The sequence below is a fragment of the Crocodylus porosus genome, unplaced genomic scaffold (genome assembly GCF_001723895.1).
Source record: "Crocodylus porosus isolate Cpor-Errol unplaced genomic scaffold, CroPor_comp1, whole genome shotgun sequence".
Taxonomy (NCBI): domain Eukaryota; kingdom Metazoa; phylum Chordata; order Crocodylia; family Crocodylidae; genus Crocodylus; species Crocodylus porosus.
In genome coordinates, this window is record NW_017728918.1 from 86,253,342 (window position 1) to 86,270,233 (window position 16,892).

At 40.5% G+C, this 16,892-nt stretch overlaps 1 protein-coding gene across 6 annotated transcripts in view; it reads left to right on the top strand.

Annotated features, from left to right (window-relative positions):
* The window catches only part of SOBP (sine oculis binding protein homolog), a 161,689-nt gene that overhangs the window by 141,228 nt on the left and 3,569 nt on the right, over positions 1–16,892 (top strand). For 5 of the 6 annotated variants that reach the window (XM_019537852.1, XM_019537855.1, XM_019537856.1 and 2 more), the window contains one exon: positions 3,852–5,806. In XM_019537852.1, coding sequence (XP_019393397.1) covers positions 3,852–5,804 — 1,953 coding nt within the window. In that variant the 3' untranslated portion in view covers positions 5,805–5,806. Of the gene's footprint in view, positions 1–3,851; positions 5,927–16,892 lie in introns of those variants that run through there. The other variant, XM_019537854.1, reaches the window with a different exon arrangement.

Genomic DNA, 16,892 nt, shown 5'->3' on the forward strand with positions numbered 1-16,892 from the left:
CACACACACACACACACACACACACACACACACACACACACACACACACACACACACACACACCAGTGGTCACTGACCTTGCCCTTCATACTTTAAGATATTGCATAAAATCAATGAGATTATTATTGGATATTTGATCCATCCAGGATAGTCACAGGAATAGAATTATTATATTTAACTTTTGTGCCTTTAATTTAATTTATCTGGTGATAAAATATACTGAATGAATGGGCTTTGATCAAAAAAGGGAGTGAGGCAGGCAGGCTCAAGAATTTCTTGTGCCTCAATGAATTATTGAAAATATGAGAAATCAGAAGAGAATTTCAAAGTGGAATTTCTAAATATTTTACTGAGGAGAAAATATTTGTTTATCTGCTGATGACACAGGGTCCCACTTGAAATTTACAAGTGAACGGAGCAATAAAACACTGAAGTATTGCAGTGAATTCATGAACTGATAACCAATACAATTAAATGATTAGAAAAGAGGCTGGGAGTTTTTTAAATATATTTTTCTTTTAATCTGTTTAACTAAAGCAGTGGTACCCAACTAATCTGGTCCCACTGTACACTTTTCAGTGGGTGCTCCCCCACTTACTGAATTGTTGCATGCTAACTTTGAAGGGCTAGAAAGGATGATCTATGAAAAGTCCAGCCCTCACCTCTCTTCTTGCAGCCATCCACCTGCTTCTGTTCTATTTGCTATGGGTAGAATCTTATTTTACTTTATACATCCAAATAGTTCCTTAAGCATTTATTTACCTTGTTACATAGCTGCCATTCTGGGCACCTACACACAGATTGTGATCCTATTGCATGTGCATTTTGGACATATATGCATTCATGTGGCTACTGAGCACATGCAGAAGGATCTGCTCTTGTTGGTAGGCTGCTCCATACCAGGAATGTAAATCCTCACGCTGCCTATACATAATTAGAACATGTCACAGCAGACTCAAGTAACTGAGCCTACTCCGAATTTTAATTAGAATGATGCAGTGTTGCTGCAGCATCACATGTATTAATCCCCCATGCATTGTGAAATGACCATGGGGTGCTTTAACTAAACCTCATTGAATGAGGTTTAGGTAAAGCGTCCTGCGGCCATTTTTAAATGCACAGGGGTTTAATACACATGATGGTAAGTCGTTTTAATTAGAGCAGCTGCTTGGGAACTGCTCTAATTAAAATGCCCCGCCTCAAACACAAGCATAGGCAGCTGCAGATTCTAGGCTTCTTGCACCCAGAGGAGGTTTGAATCTGCACTTCTAACTTAGCACAGCAGTCTAACCACCTCTTCACAGGTGAGACATTAACCTGTCCCTTTCCCAGTCCTCCTCTTGAAGCTAAGCCACCACATCTGGTATTTAATATTGATTGGCTAAAATAGATGAAGAGCAGTGAGGAAGTTACTTCATTGGGATTAAGGGTGCAGGATAGAACCCAGGGCTCCTTTCTTTCCAAATATTACTGAGCCGCACACTCCCTAGCTTGGTCTCTGCTTATCTCTTTCTCTGGCTGCTAGGCTATTACTTATGCTTCTACACTATAGATGGAACAGGGTCACAAACTGTGTGTAAATGCCAAAGTTGCCAGTTATGTGGCTGGGTAACTGCCATTTGGGCATGTAAAGTGGAATAGGATTCAGCCCTATGAGTTCCCATCCTATTACAGTTTTATAAAGGTTTTGGAGCCCCTTTGCAGCTCAAGGCTTTTATCTTGATGCTCCTGTAATGAGTTTACCAGCCTACTTTCCTGCATTTCTAGGCAGTTTAATTTTTATTTGTCAGCTTCAAACAGAGTGTGCCATTTCTAACGTGCAATGAAATGTTTCCCATTGTCTGGCTCAATGCAATAGATATAAAAATGTACTAATGCAGGATGCATAGGCTCTCTAGCTGGTGTGAATCAATGCAGTGGTTTACATTTTACATCTGTTTACACCAGTTAACAATCTGCCCCATAAATTTCCACACTTCAGGGGTTGACTTGGTTGGTTTTCATTTTCAAAGAATCATTTAGTTTGAGATTTTTAAAAGCCTCCCAGACAGGATGTAAAGTTCATGAATGAATTAAAAATGGGATACATGTGGGTGAATATAACGGGGGAAAGAGAGAGACGGATAATCCAAATGTGAACAGGGAGCAATAACCCTGGGATTGCATTGGTTAAAGAAACAGTGTAACAATGATAAAAGTATATATCTTTACGTTATATAAATGAAAACTCTAAAATGTCACTACTGTTTGTATTAAAGGAAAACTGAGAGTTAAATGAGATGAGTAATCAAATGCCCGACATATGTTGTTTTGAATTGTTTATATGGCCAATAGTTATTAAAACTAATTATCCTTTTAATGCTATCATTTCACAATTACATTCTTTGTCTTTTTTTCCTAAAAAAGGCATAGCCATCTCACGTCAAGATAATATGGGGCTGCTTGGAAAAGTAGGAGCACATATAATATAAAGCTAAATTCTGACATGGTCCTAGGCTCAACATACTGATTATAGAAAGCACTAAAAATCTCTGTCAACAGAATATTTTGAGAACTAACATAAATGACAAAAATGGGTTTTTTTGTGTGTGTGTGTAAAATTCTGTCAAAAAAGTAAGGCACTGAAAAATCTGACATCTGTTTATCTGTTTATAGCTATGGCAAGATTACTCATATTAATTCTTGTTTAAAATGCCATATGAAGGAAAGGCATTTGTGCAAACAAGAGTCATATTTGAATTGTAGATCATGTCTTTACCATCTGTGAGAGCTGTTGGTGTTGCAAAATTAATGTGTTAATGAAATCACAATAATTTCTCTGAAGTAATGGATTATAAAGCCTAGAATGACTATTTTTTGAACTTTGGTGTCTAGTGGTTTACAACTGGGAAAACCTTTCACAGCTTAATTAGTTCTGCAGCCTTATTTTAAAAAAAATTGGCTATGCCTTCACCACACCAATTGTAACAAAAAAAGGGCAAAATAAAATTTAAAAAAGGATCTGTAATACTAACTTTTTGCTGTAGTATCTGAAAAGTTGCTAAATAAGACATTGCCTGCCAAGAAGTTTTACACAAAGTGACTAGTGAACGAGAGTGGGCAAACAGCTCAGAAAATAATTCCAGCTTGTCGAAACATCACAAATTGGGAATATCTGAACCTCACACAGATTTCATGACTATTTCCAAATTTCTACTTGGAACACAGAGCAAATGATGAATGGTGCTTTGGCTTTTTGATACCATTTAAAACACTGCACCCTTTCCAACTTATTATCTAACACAGTTAATAATGTTACAGTGTGCTGTAATTTAGCACAGACAGCTTGCATTCATTTCCATGGAATTTTCTGAGGTCCTTTTCTCACTGTTTCTTGATCCGGTTTATTATGTATCATCATGTCAAAGAAAATATTAGGGGGGCGTGTGTACTTCAGTATCTACGGTGTAGGCACATATTAGACAAACACAAAGGTATTTTACATACTCACATACATGCACACTTTCTCTCCTCAGGGACAGATCCTGAGCTGGTATGAGTTGTCATATTAGAGATATCTAAGAAGTCAACAGAGCTCTGACAGCTGAGGATCTGCCTTTCAGTATGAATATATGTGATATTTGACATATTGTGTAAGATAGAATGTGTGGGCCAGAAAAGCTTGTGAGATTCCACTCATTTATATTTTAGTGTCCAAAAGGCATAACTTTTGCAAAATGCTGCTAATTTTTTTTCCCTATGAGAAAAATAATTCAGATATTTAGAAAGCACTGAAAAATGACTTTTAGAATTACATGATTAAGAGGAGATCACTTTTTCTCACCTATTTTGATTTTGTTACTGTGTTGTAGGTATGTGACTGGTGTAAGCACATAAGACACACAAAAGAGTATCTGGATTTTGGGGACGGGGAACGAAGGCTTCAGTTCTGCAGTGCAAAATGTCTCAATCAGTACAAAATGGACATTTTCTACAAAGAGACACAGGCCAATCTTCCAGCTGGACTGTGCAGCACATTACATCCTCCAGTCGAAAATAAAGCAGAAGGCACTGGGGTGCAGCTGCTGACTCCAGATTCTTGGAATATACCGCTAGCAGATGCTCGGAGAAAGGCCCCATCCCCAGTGTCTGCAGCTGGCCAAATTCAAGGTCCTGGACCATCAGCGTCTACCACTGCCTCTCCGTCTGACACTGCCAACTGCTCTGTCACTAAAATCCCCACGCCAGTTCCTAAATCTATTTCCATCAATGAGAATCCAAATATTCCACCCGTTTCTGTTCAGCCACCTGCTAGCATTGTGCCTCCAATTGGTGTCCCACCTCGAAGTCCTCCCATGGTGATGACAAACCGCGGGCCAGTTCCTCTGCCCATATTCATGGAACAGCAAATTATGCAGCAAATCCGTCCACCATTTATTCGAGGGCCGCCTCATCATGCTTCAAATCCTAATAGCCCCTTGTCCAATCCAATGATTCCTGGAATTGGTCCGCCACCAGGTGGTCCCAGAAATATGGGTCCCACCTCTAGCCCCATGCACAGGCCAATGCTATCTCCTCATATTCATCCCCCAACAACACCTACCATTCCTGGAAATCCTCCAGGCTTACTACCCCCTCCCCCGCCAGGGGCTCCGTTGCCTAGTCTTCCCTTTCCCCCTGTCAGCATGATGCCAAATGGTCCTATGCCTTTGCCACAGATGATGAACTTCGGGTTGCCATCCCTTGCCCCTCTAGTGCCGCCCCCAACCCTGCTAGTGCCATATCCTGTCATTGTTCCGCTACCTGTACCCATCCCTATTCCCATTCCCATCCCTCACATCAATGATTCCAAGCCCCCCAATGGCTTCTCCAGCAATGGTGAAAACTTCATTCCAAGTACCTCCAGCGATACGCCTGGAGCAAAGCCATCAAATAACTCTACGTCCCCTCGAGATTCAAAGCAAGGGCCCTCTAAATCCTCTGACTCGTCACCAAGCTGCTCAGGCCAGTCCTTAAATCAAGCTCAACTGCTCCAGGAGCATAATAAAAATGAAGTTGTTGATTTGACTATCAGAGCTAGTAGTCCAGTGAACAGTAAATTTAGTTTTTCCAGTGTGCTACAGGGTCCACAGGATGGTGTGATAGACCTAACTGTGGGCCACAGGTCTAGGCTACACAATGTTATTCACAGGGCTTTACATGCTCAAGTTAAAGTTGAACGTGAACCTAACAGTGTTGTAAATTTGGCTTTTGCTAACTCAGATAAAAGGAACTGCAGTGACTGCAGGGACAATTGCAGCCCAGTTGAAACAAAAACATTGCCATGCAGTGACCCAGCTCACTGTGGCCCTGTCTCACTGGCCTCCAGCACTTCAGGACTAGAAACCAGTGGCGCAGCTTGCAATGTCATTGTGAATGGCACGAAGAGCACAGAGGGTTCTAAGAACTCAGAACAGTCTCAAGAGCAGAAAAAGCCTCCACCGCCAGAGGAGTCAGCTGTAAGTGAGTTGGAATCTGTTAAAGAGAACAACTGTGCATCCAATTGCCACCTAGAGGGAGAGGCTGGCAAGAAGATTGGGGAAGAGCCTCTCCCTGGGGGAGACAAGCAAGACCCAAACCTTAACAACCCTGCAGATGAGGACCATGCCTATGCTTTGCGGATGCTACCCAAGACAGGTTGCGTGATCCAGCCTGTGCCAAAACCAGCAGAAAAGACTGCGATAGCACCATGCATAATCTCAACGCCAATACTCAGCACAGGGCCAGAGGATCTGGAGCCACCATTGAAAAGGAGGTGTCTCCGAATTCGAAATCAGAATAAGTAAAGGTTTGTGTAAACAGTGCTGCCTTCTGTGTGACTAGAATGAATATTAATATTTTGAGTTATGAGTCAAACTCATGTGGATGTGGCCTTTGTAAACAAAGATACAGATTCTGATTTTTTAAGGAAAAAAAAATATTATTATTTATGTTTTTAATGCTGTCTTTGTCTTGAATCACCTCTGTGTCGGTCAATTTGTCACCCATCAGCAGCTTCGTTAACATTTTGTTTACAGAACATTTCGTTATGGTGCTGGCTGTGATGTTGTGTGTTGTGCATGTCAAACTAGTGGATAAGTTCTAGGTCTGGGCAGTCAACTCACTTATAAAAATGATCCTGCCTGAGTACCAGGAGTTCATGACCTCATGACCATCCAAATTAATTACCATAATTCCCTCTCAGGAGTGTTTAGAGTAGGGCAACCCTGCTACTTGATGCTAGCTCAAGGCATGGTTGTTCACTGATTTGGTCTGCTGCAATCATACTACTCTGACCCTGAACTCAGAGCAACATACTTACCTTAAGCAGGCGGTGCTGCATATAAGAGGAGCTTGGGCTTTGTGCAAGACTTCTTTCTTGAGCTTTGTTCCATTTTGTCCTGAAATATCAGCTGTGATTAGAGATTTTACCATCTTATTTTAGGTTAATAGGGTTGTATCGAGGTGGACTTTATATTGTGGAACCCGACTCCCTTACCTCAGGTACCTGCCTCAGTCCATCTTTCTCACTTTGAGAAATCACTTTATAATTTCCGCCCCCAAAATGTGTGTGTGTGTATGTATGTGTGCGTGTGCATGCATGTAAACACACATGTATAGACGTGCATATTCATGTGCGTGTGCACACACACATACAATGTAATGATTCTTGGTGTGGGCCTCTGAGTACTATAGCAATGCAAATACCAAGTAGTTATACCACCAGCTGGGTTTGGTCTGGTAACAATGCTCCAGAGGCATAAAAGCCCCATTGAAGTCCCCCAGCAAAATAGTGTTATAATAAAACTGTTTATTTAGTATATGTCTATTCTTGCTTCACCCTGTGAGCAAGAAACAAATGTAATTGCATTTCCTTAGATTCATGAGCTTGGAGAGCTTCTGTAAGAAAAAGGGAGAGGGGTGGGTGTTACAAGAATCTGTTCAGAAATCAAATACTGATGATTTGCCGGATGTGGCTTGGTGACATGCCAAATTTTATTACAATCCGTTGAGTATTCCAGAACCTCCAGTAAATCATATTCTGTGCTGTCCCTTGTAATGCCACAGTCACTCTCAGACGTTCAATACAAATGTTACCTTTAACAACTCAACACCTACCAGCAGTAGATACCACATATCTGATATCTGAGATACTGCTATTTTCCCCAGTATTAAAAACAGGAGATCACTGCACAATCTTAGATCCTGCAGTGTGGCACATATAGATTTTTAAACAGTTTTCCTGTTATTGCTGCAATACCAGGTTTATCATCCCCATTAACCATGCACACTATTTATTTACTTACTTGAATGTCTATTCTTATATAATGAAATAGAGACCCTGTTCTTTGCTCCAGGCACACACTGACACATTTAAAAGATTTAGTATGAAAACAAAGCACAGCTGTATCTTTCTTGCACTAATAATTAACATGTATAATAACTCAGCAGCCCAAAATATCATTGAAGTCATTAGGCCAGATTTTATTCCAGCTATTAGACACCTAAGTGGATACCTACATGGGATACTATTCCACCTGGCTTAGGTCCTTGAAAGACTGTTGATGCAAGAAGTGGGTGGGTCTTTTTCCTCTCCATTGCTTTTTTGTGACTTAGTTTTAAGGCTTAAGTGATGGTGTATTACACAAGTAGATTCCTCAGTGGTTTTTCAGGGACTCGAACAAAGTGGAACAAGTCTACTTATATGCCTAATAGGTGGACAAGAATGTGGCCCAAAAGAATCTTCCAGTGGATCACAATTAGGCCCTCGTAGCATATCTATCACACCATCTTGCCTCAAGAGTTTTGCTGCCAGCATGACTGCACCATGTTCAGAGCTTGAAAGGTTGTTCAACCTAAACTTCACATACATACCTATGCCTTCCAAGCGGTGGTGCTTTGATCTGTAGGAAATGCACTATTTGACTGTATTCCTATTTTTTAATATCAGAGTCATCCATAATAGCTGTTGCATGAATTCCATTTATTTCTTCCCCGCTGTCCATGCCTTGTTTGTAACTAATGTCAAAGTGCTTTAACATCTATAAGCTGACAACTCATTCTTCTTATTCAGCCTTCCTCTTACTGGGCATTTCCTTTCTTGTGTTGTGCAATTGCTTTCTGATGTCTGGATCCCTAGGGGGAGTTCAGCACTTCTGAGAATGGAACACTCTAAGGTCACAGAGAAACTCTATTTTCATTCATGATTATTTTCCTCATTGATTCTATTCTAAAAATGTAACTGTGCAAATGATATGCCCCACTGAAGCTGGAGAAACCAGGCTCAGCCAAACTGCATCCTAAAAAGAAAAACTTCTGCCTCTCCCTACCAATTCCCTAGACCAGTGGTCTCCAAACTTTTTTGATTGCGCACCCCTATCAGTAAAAAATTTTTGAGCACACCCCCCCAATATATGTATATTTATATAAGTATAAATAGAAGTTCTAATATTTTCTTCCCGCACCCCAATGGATTGTCTTGCGCACCCCCTGGGGTGCATGCACCCCACTTTGGAGACCACTGCTTTAGACATCCACAAGTTTAGTACTGAAAACAACCAGTTTAACTATCTGGCTGAATGATCATTTTCCTATTTACAGAGGTGTGTGTTTACATTTAGTATTTGTTTGTCTCCATTTAAAGGTTGTATTTATAACTTATGTTACTTGTAGGTTTTTAGTTTGCAGTATCTATAGGGTCTGTGCAATAGCACAGAAATGGTTACCCCTGACTTCCTCAAAAAAAGATATGCAAGGCCAGAATCTGTATGTATTCTGAGGGAAATCTTCACTCCAAAATACCCTACAGAAGAAAATGGTGTGAATAACACCATTGCTCCATATTATACCACAGTGAAATGCTGAGAGGGAGGGGGTCAATATTTCTCTAAGGCATATGCAGCTAACTCACACAATACCAGTGTCTATTTCAGATGAGGGTTTTTTGACCTCATGTCAAATCACCCTTTGTTAATTAGTGAAAAGGTACCAGCCAATCCCAGCTGGAGTGATGTCAGTTCTGTGGCACCTTCCCATTGACCCAACTTTCAAGAACCCCCTTCCTATGAATATTTCAGGGAGGTGATATTCCATGTGTACCATGGGGATGGGCATGGAGACATCTCAGCATTGTTATGCACCGTCAAAACTTTCCCTTCCATTTTATGTATGGTAACTGAGTTTGTTAATGTAGATGTAATCACCTTGAGCTCAGATCTTCTGTCCCACACTGTAAATCCCTTGCTTTTGAAAGGATGGCAGTGGAGATTGGGAGAAAGAGTGGAAGGGAGTAATCATGGTAGCCCAGCTCCCACAGAAGACATACTGCCAAAGGCCCTGAGAGAGCCGCCTTCATGACTGCAAGTGGACATTAACTAGCACTACTGGATTTAAAAGGGCACATCTTGAGCTCTGTTCTGATTGCTCTCTGTGACTGTGAACAAAAGGGCATTTTGAGCCGCACAGAGTTTCTTTGATGGTCTCCATAAAGTCTTTGGCTTAGCATCCCTGTCCCTGGGTCTGATAAAGGTGGAGATAAAGCCCTGCTCCCTTGTAATGTGGTAATAAAGAAATTAAGTGTATATAGAATCATAAATTGATGGAACTTTCAGCTCCCTGAGCAGGAATAAGCTACATAGGCAGTATTTGGCCCATCACTTTTCTTGATTGGGTCCTTGGAGCTGAATTATTACACTAGTCTCACAATCGCATTATCTTGTTAGAATAAACATCCCTGGTTCCCTTAATTGGGAAATGTGAACATATATGACATAACATGTAACTTTTCCTGAATTTAGTTTCCTATCAAATTGCATTAATTGAAGGAAATGAGCCAGATACGTCCATGCTAGAGTTCTGGACAAGCAGATAGCATCCTAGGACTAGTAACATAGATGCCTTTAAAAAGAAATCAATGCAAGAGTGACCTTTTTGGGCAAGTGGCCAGCCTCTGGATTATTTAATGTACCAATTAGTTGATTATTGGAAATGCTAATCAGCAACATAATCCTTGATGTTAAAGTTTAGCCTCTCCATCAGGATGTAAACTGTCAAGTTGGTCTAGCTTGATGCTATTCAAACAAACAGTGAAAAAGTTTCAGTGCCAGCTCCATAGTGTGATAAAGACATGACGCTAGTAAGAAGAATATTTTGTTGGGTGTAATTGTTTCAAGTTTGAACAGAATGAACTTTCTAAAATTAGCAATGTTAGTGTTGGCTGCACGTTCATAGTACATCCAGGCAGAATCATTTTTAACCCTACAGTTTCAGTATAAATGTTTTTAAGGTGAATATGTTAGAATGCTTCATTTGGTTTTCATTTACTATTTTCAGTAAGCTGAACTGGAAAATTAAATAGCACATATGACTAACCCATGACTAACTTCTACGTGTGTGTGTGTGTGTGCATGCACATGCATCTTTGTAGCTATGCATACATTTGCAGGAGGTGAGGAAGGAGCTTCTTACTCCATACACACAGAATATCTCCCTAGTCATACTGGAAGTGCTAAGAGTAGGCCAACTCCCATACCATGTCCCTGTGGGGTCAGGATCTGCAGAGGAAATAGTATATTTGATCTGGCAGTTGGCTAAAGCATATAGTGTTGCCATAATAACACGAGGTGCAGAATGCTCCATTTCAGAGCAGAAGCAATATCCATCCCACTCTGAATCCTTTCACCTCCCTTGGGCCAGCATAAGGAAGTCTGCTCTGATTGGGAGGCTTGAGACAAGGGGCACAGTCATTAGTGTTCCTTCTTTAGCCCTCCTCACTGTAGCACTTAAGTATATCTACCTATATCCCCATTGCATTGGCCAGGGAAGATTCGGCCCTAAGTGTATAAATGACAAAATTAAGTATTTATATATTTATGCAGTTATTTTATGCTAATTTCTTTTGTCTGACCCAGCACTACAGTGATTCTCAGCTAATTTAAGTAGGTATAACTACACTGGAGTAATGCTAATTTACATTGGTTGAGAGGATGGCCATATATACTTAACACCAGCTCTCAGAATTCCAGAAGTGACTTCCTTACCTGATGTCCTAGGAGCCTGCATCTTTCCTGCTATTCTGGCAGAGAGTGCTAACACCACAAACAGTGATGCTCATTTGCTTGGAATTGCAGTTTGGTCCTTGAGGACTGCCTGACATTAATAGTGATCTTACATTTCAGAATCACCATGGTAGCTACTCAGATATTGAATTAAAAAGGGTTTCCCAGAAAAGCTATTCTTTAAGTGCCAGAGTGTAAGATGACATGTTTTGTACTCAATTTCAGTTCCCATATCTAAGACCGTCAGGATGTGGGTGCTCTAAATTCAGTCTGCATAGTAGGAAAGTATCAGACTATGGTCTAGATCCTCAGCTGTTGTAAATCTGTATAGATCCCTTGAAGTCTAAGGAACTATGATGATTTACCTCAAATGAGAATAGGGTCCTTTTTCTTTTCTACAGAATGGCTTGCCACAGGCCACACTTTTCAGATGCAAAAGTCAGGTTCTTGACTAAGCTACAATGGGACAGTATTCAGCCCATCACTTTTCAAGCGAAAAATAAACAGATTTTCGGAAACACCCAGCACCTGTAGTTCCTTTCAAGCCAGATAAGAAGCTGGTTCCTCAGGTACTTAAACTGCTACATCAATTTACAGAGGATCTGATTTATAGAGATTTAAGGACTGCTTGTGACCTCCACATATTTCATGTCTGGGACCACTGATTTGGGTGGAGTTGCACCAAAGATTACTTTGGCCCTTATGGATTTAATTGGTATCTGTGATCTTTGTGTGAGAAGGAAGTGATTTGAAATAATACTGGAAAAAACGCTTCATATGTGGCCTGCCCAGATTTTGTCTGGTCCGTATAGGTACTGCATGATAAATGTGTGCGTCAAATTAAAAGAAAATGAAAGAAAATCCTTGTATGTTTTAGGAAATAGAAAACCAAATGTTTGCTCGTGTGTGTGGCTCTTAGTCTCATTGAAAACAATGGGGTTTCTCACACCAGTGTTTATAAAAATGGGTTCCAGAGGTAGAACAAGGAACTTCAGGTATTTAGGACTCAATTCCTTTCCCATCTGCATCAGTGTAAAGCAGGTGCAACTCCAAAAGGAGAAGAGAAGCAACCCCTTCTTTTTGTCAGTACACTCTTGTGCTACAAAAGTTTGTATTTATAGGGAATATGGGGGTTTTTTTACGGGGGTGGCGGAGGGTTCTCATGGTTACGTACAGAAAGCAGAAGAGGTACTTGTTTGGCAGTACATTTGTGGAACCTTACTACAGCAGCCAAAGGTTCTTGCAGAAATGTCATCACTCAGAAATGATGAAATGATGATGGCCTTTACCATCAGAGGGAGAAACTACAGCTTAGAGCCTCAAAGAGAGTTGGGGCCTGCCTCCCATTGAAATCAGATGGTGAGAGTTAGGTGCCTAAATGCTTCTGGGGATATGGGCCTAAAATAAATAGTCCAAAAACCTTAACATTATGGTGACAGCTGCTCCTAAGTGCAGCCAGTTCTAATGGCATCTCAGTATAATAAGCCTCACCCCCAAAATTATGTTTGTGTTGAAAACCAGTGAAATGCTTCAAGTGTGTTTTCAAAGGATGTCAGTCACAGAAGAGATAGACATCATTAGACAATGAGCTGTAGGATTTAGAGAACTACATTTTAAAACACAAATTCTTAGAAAAATAGAGAAGTCCAGTGCAATAGAAAGCATACCCTGCAGGCCAGGAATTGGGGATCAGATTGAATAGTCTGTGACAAACAAGGCTTTCAGAATTGCCTTAAGATCCTTTTACATCCAAACTGTTGGCTGAGTCTCTCCCTGTCTATTTTAGAACCTCATCCAGCAAAGAATTAAAGCTACACACATGTTTAAGGGGCTGGGTTGTGGCATTACTGTTGGGGCATGTGTCATTTGTGGAGGGGTTTCTGATGGTGCGCTATGTTATACTTACATAAAAAGGGTTTGTGCTTGGTAAGAAATCTGTTGGTACAATAAAAGGAGTAGATCAGGTAAAAACAAACATTTTACAGAGGCTCCAAAAATGTAAAATTTGCTTCCAAAAATAAAAAGATTATTAAATTACTGGGCTTGATCCTGTAAAGGGCTATGCACCCTTATCTCCCACTGTCTCCATTGAGAACTAAAAGTGCTCAGAATACTACAGTATTAGTTCTTCCCCACATCACAGAATTAGGCCCTGTCTCTGACTCATTTGCATGGATTTACTTCTCCAGACATGTTTTTGGTATTTGAAAAGAATGGTATTCCTGTACAACATGTGTCTCAATTTGTAACGATATCCTCCTTGCAGCTGGCTTAGTTTTCCAAGTGTTTCTAAAATGTTACTGTCTTAAATTTGAGCCAACCTACAATAACAAATTATCTAGATGCAAAGAGGCTGAACTGCATTTGTTAAAAGAACACCCCAGCCCCTGCTACATTTCATCTTCCAATCCCTGTTTTGGAAATGCAGACCATGTAATATAATCAGCCTCTATGGAAGCACACTTTTTTCAAAGTTGTGGAGATTGGGTGGTATAGAATGAAACAACTATCTAGTTCTGATTTCTCTGAAAAGTTCTGCATCCCATCAACGACTTACTGATATTTTAAACCTATATTTAGAGCAATTTTCAGCTATTTATTTGGAGCCCATGTGGTTAAATATAAAACTTTATAGCAATATGATTTGTTGAATGCTTATGCTTCAAATATTTATAAGAGTTTATGCACCAATTGTGCTGCCATTTTAAGCACTTTATCCAAAAAATGCTTCCCACAGGAATTCTATAATCCAGTGATGTCTGAATGCTAGTTCAGAGGAAAAGGATATATAATGAGGTCAGTGCAGACTTGAATTCTGTACCCAGCTCTCTGAGTTTAGTTCAAATGCAGATTTGGTACTATACCATAACAGTTTACCTTTACTGAGGTACCAGTTATTTGAGGGGTAAAGATGTCAGTTCTGTTTTTTTGCAGAAATATTTTCCTGCATGGGAAAACATGGCAGCATTCACTGGATCCACAGTAGTATAAACAATTACCAATAGGCATGTGAATAAATGAGGGACACTGTAAGATATCTGGCACTGCACCTATGAAATGTTTAGCTACAAGTTACTAACTCCATATTTTAGACTTTTTTTCTCCTTTCCTGGCCCCCCACTGAATCTGCTTGATGTTGCAGCCAGCAAATGAAAAGTAACACATGATAGCATATCACTGTTTCATTGGGGGTAAGCTCCCATGGGATAAGAGCATGTAGACAGGCAGTTACCTTAGAGCAACTTTCTGGCTATAAATCTCTAGCTTCAGATTCCCTGTAGTTGTTTTGTTTCCCCAAGATCAAAATCATGCCTAGGACATGTGGCCTGAAGTTCCTGACCACCTGGAAATCTTGGTCTCTGCGAGTAGACTGGGATATAGAAAAACCCCACTGGCTTCAGTGCTGCTGGTTGTATGAATAAGAGTTAAATTAGTAGAGACTAGCAGTCTATGTTGTGGCTGCTCTGTTTGGATTTTTGTATTTAATATTTTGAGATCCAAAGCATGAGTTTCATAAAAGTCTGTTTTTATGTAGTCTGAGGCTGTATAATTGTGTGTAACCAGAGTGCAGACAGCTAATATCTGTACAGAGGCAGCAAAAAAGAAATAAATCAGCTAACTCCTAGCAGTTACCTGGGGCTTTTCACGCATTAGTTAACAATAATTCACTATATGCTATGCAGGGCAGTTCAGCATTAATCTTCCCATTTTACAGATGGGGAGATGGAAGTAGAGGAGCAGACTGATCTCACTGTGGCTATTGTGAATATATTGGTTCACCTACAGCTGCCAGATGTTGTGTCACTCTATATATAACACATTATGTAAATAAGAATGAGCTAACTACAAAGAACCCCAAACTGCAGTGGGGTCAACACTCAAAACAGACAAGTGTTAGGCATACGGCTTGGTAGGTGGAGATATGTCTGATGGAAAGGTGGTGGGGCAGGAGCTCAGTGGGGATGATCTTCCCAAAGACCAAGGTTAAGCCTCTACTTCCCTGTGGCTGCCCCCTGTGGCTGCCAACACCTCTGTGTCCTCTCTCTGTTACTGGCTTCTGTGCTGCACCTATCTTCTACCTCTTTCTTCCTTCTTGGACCCAGCTGGGGAAGTAGTGAGAAGGAAAACAGAAAATCAAATGGTGCAGCCCCCAATGCCACAGCAGCCTCTTGTGTCCGGCACCCGTCATAACAAGCCCATCCTGCAACTCATTCAAAAGAAGGAGCAAACCAGTCAAAAACTTGGGGAAGGGTTTGGGTTTTTTTGGTCAGTAAATATTGATTCATTGAACCTGAACCTTTTGAGGGGAACACAGCAGTTTTAGTGAAGTGCTTTAAAGGAAGGTTGTATAGATCCTGAGCATAATTTCTGGTTAAAATGAAACCTTGGAATAGCCAGCTGGATAAGGCAGTCACCCAAGGTGCCTGTGTTCAAGTCCATACTTTTCAAAATCCACTATTCTCTATTTATCAGAGTACAAGCTTGAATCTGGATCTCTCACACCCTAGGTGATGGTTATGGGTATAGCTTAAGTTATGGCTATAGTGGTTATGGCGGCTAACTGATGGCTATGGCTTCCTTTGATTGGCCTCATGAATGTGTACTTACTTATATAACAGGATAAATTAAGAAATGTCCATCCCAGAAAAATCCAGTGGTGAGGGCTTTCATGTGTGAAATCAGTGTTCAAGTCTCTATTCTGCATCAGGAAGAGCAAGGATTTACATCTCCAGATCATAGCTGTCAGGCTATTGGCTCTTTTGGGGTGGGTCTCTATGCTTTTGCAAAACACGAACAAAAAATCCAGTGTAAAACACACGCATGCACACACCTCTTTGAAAACTCTCAGGGTCATGCCAATGCAGAATGTTAAAATATTTGTTGCAGTAGATGCCTGAAAATTTGGCAGACTTGCTTTAGTGGGGATGCATCACATTAGCTCAGCATAAAGGAGACCAGAATCTGATCTAGGCAGATTTGTTCTAGGTCACAAAAGAAATCGGTGTTAGAGCTGAGTTTAGGAGGCAAGAGTGCCTTAATTCCCACTTTGGTGTCATCTCTTTTGTCTGTTCTGGCTAGTGTGTCTATACATGCCCCTGGGATATAAAACAATGTCCCTTTTCAGTGGTATCCTTGGAAGATATGGTGCCATTTGGGGGAGATGAGGACAAATGCTGATTTCTCTAAGATAAAATTGAAGTTTGCAGAATTTCATGAAATCTTTGATCATCACTCTGAGACGGCTCCAATCTGAAAGGTGGTTTTAGAAGTGTAAAATTACAAAGTATATTAAACACTTTTTTAAATTGGAAGAGATAGGGCTGTTTACAGGAAAGGGTGGTAGCAGCAAATGAAGAATGAGGGCAATAACTTCAGCCATCAACGATGTCATTGGTCTCCTTTTATGCTTAAAGGCTTCCCAGCTCATGATATGGTGATTTTTTTTCTGATTCATGGAGAAGAAAATTAAATTATTAACGGTTCAAAGGGGAAGGTTTTAAGGGTAAAGCTTGAACTACTTCAAGAATTGCTGAAAAGTACAGAACTATTACATACAGCAGATGACTTCAGAGTGTCTATAGGTCTAAGCTGCACTCTTGTGGTGTATGTCTTCAGGACTTCCCTGAGAAAATTATTGGGTTGACTTTGCTCTGGAGCCATTTATGTCCCAAAAGAACCAGGAATCTTCTGGCATATCAACAATTTTAATGTTCATTGCCTGGTTGAATTAACTATTACCTCAAAAGATAGACCACTCTGCCAATCCACATCAGTGACTGCCTGACACTAAAATCCCCACACTTGGTCACCATATTTTTTTGAACAGTAAGATACTGC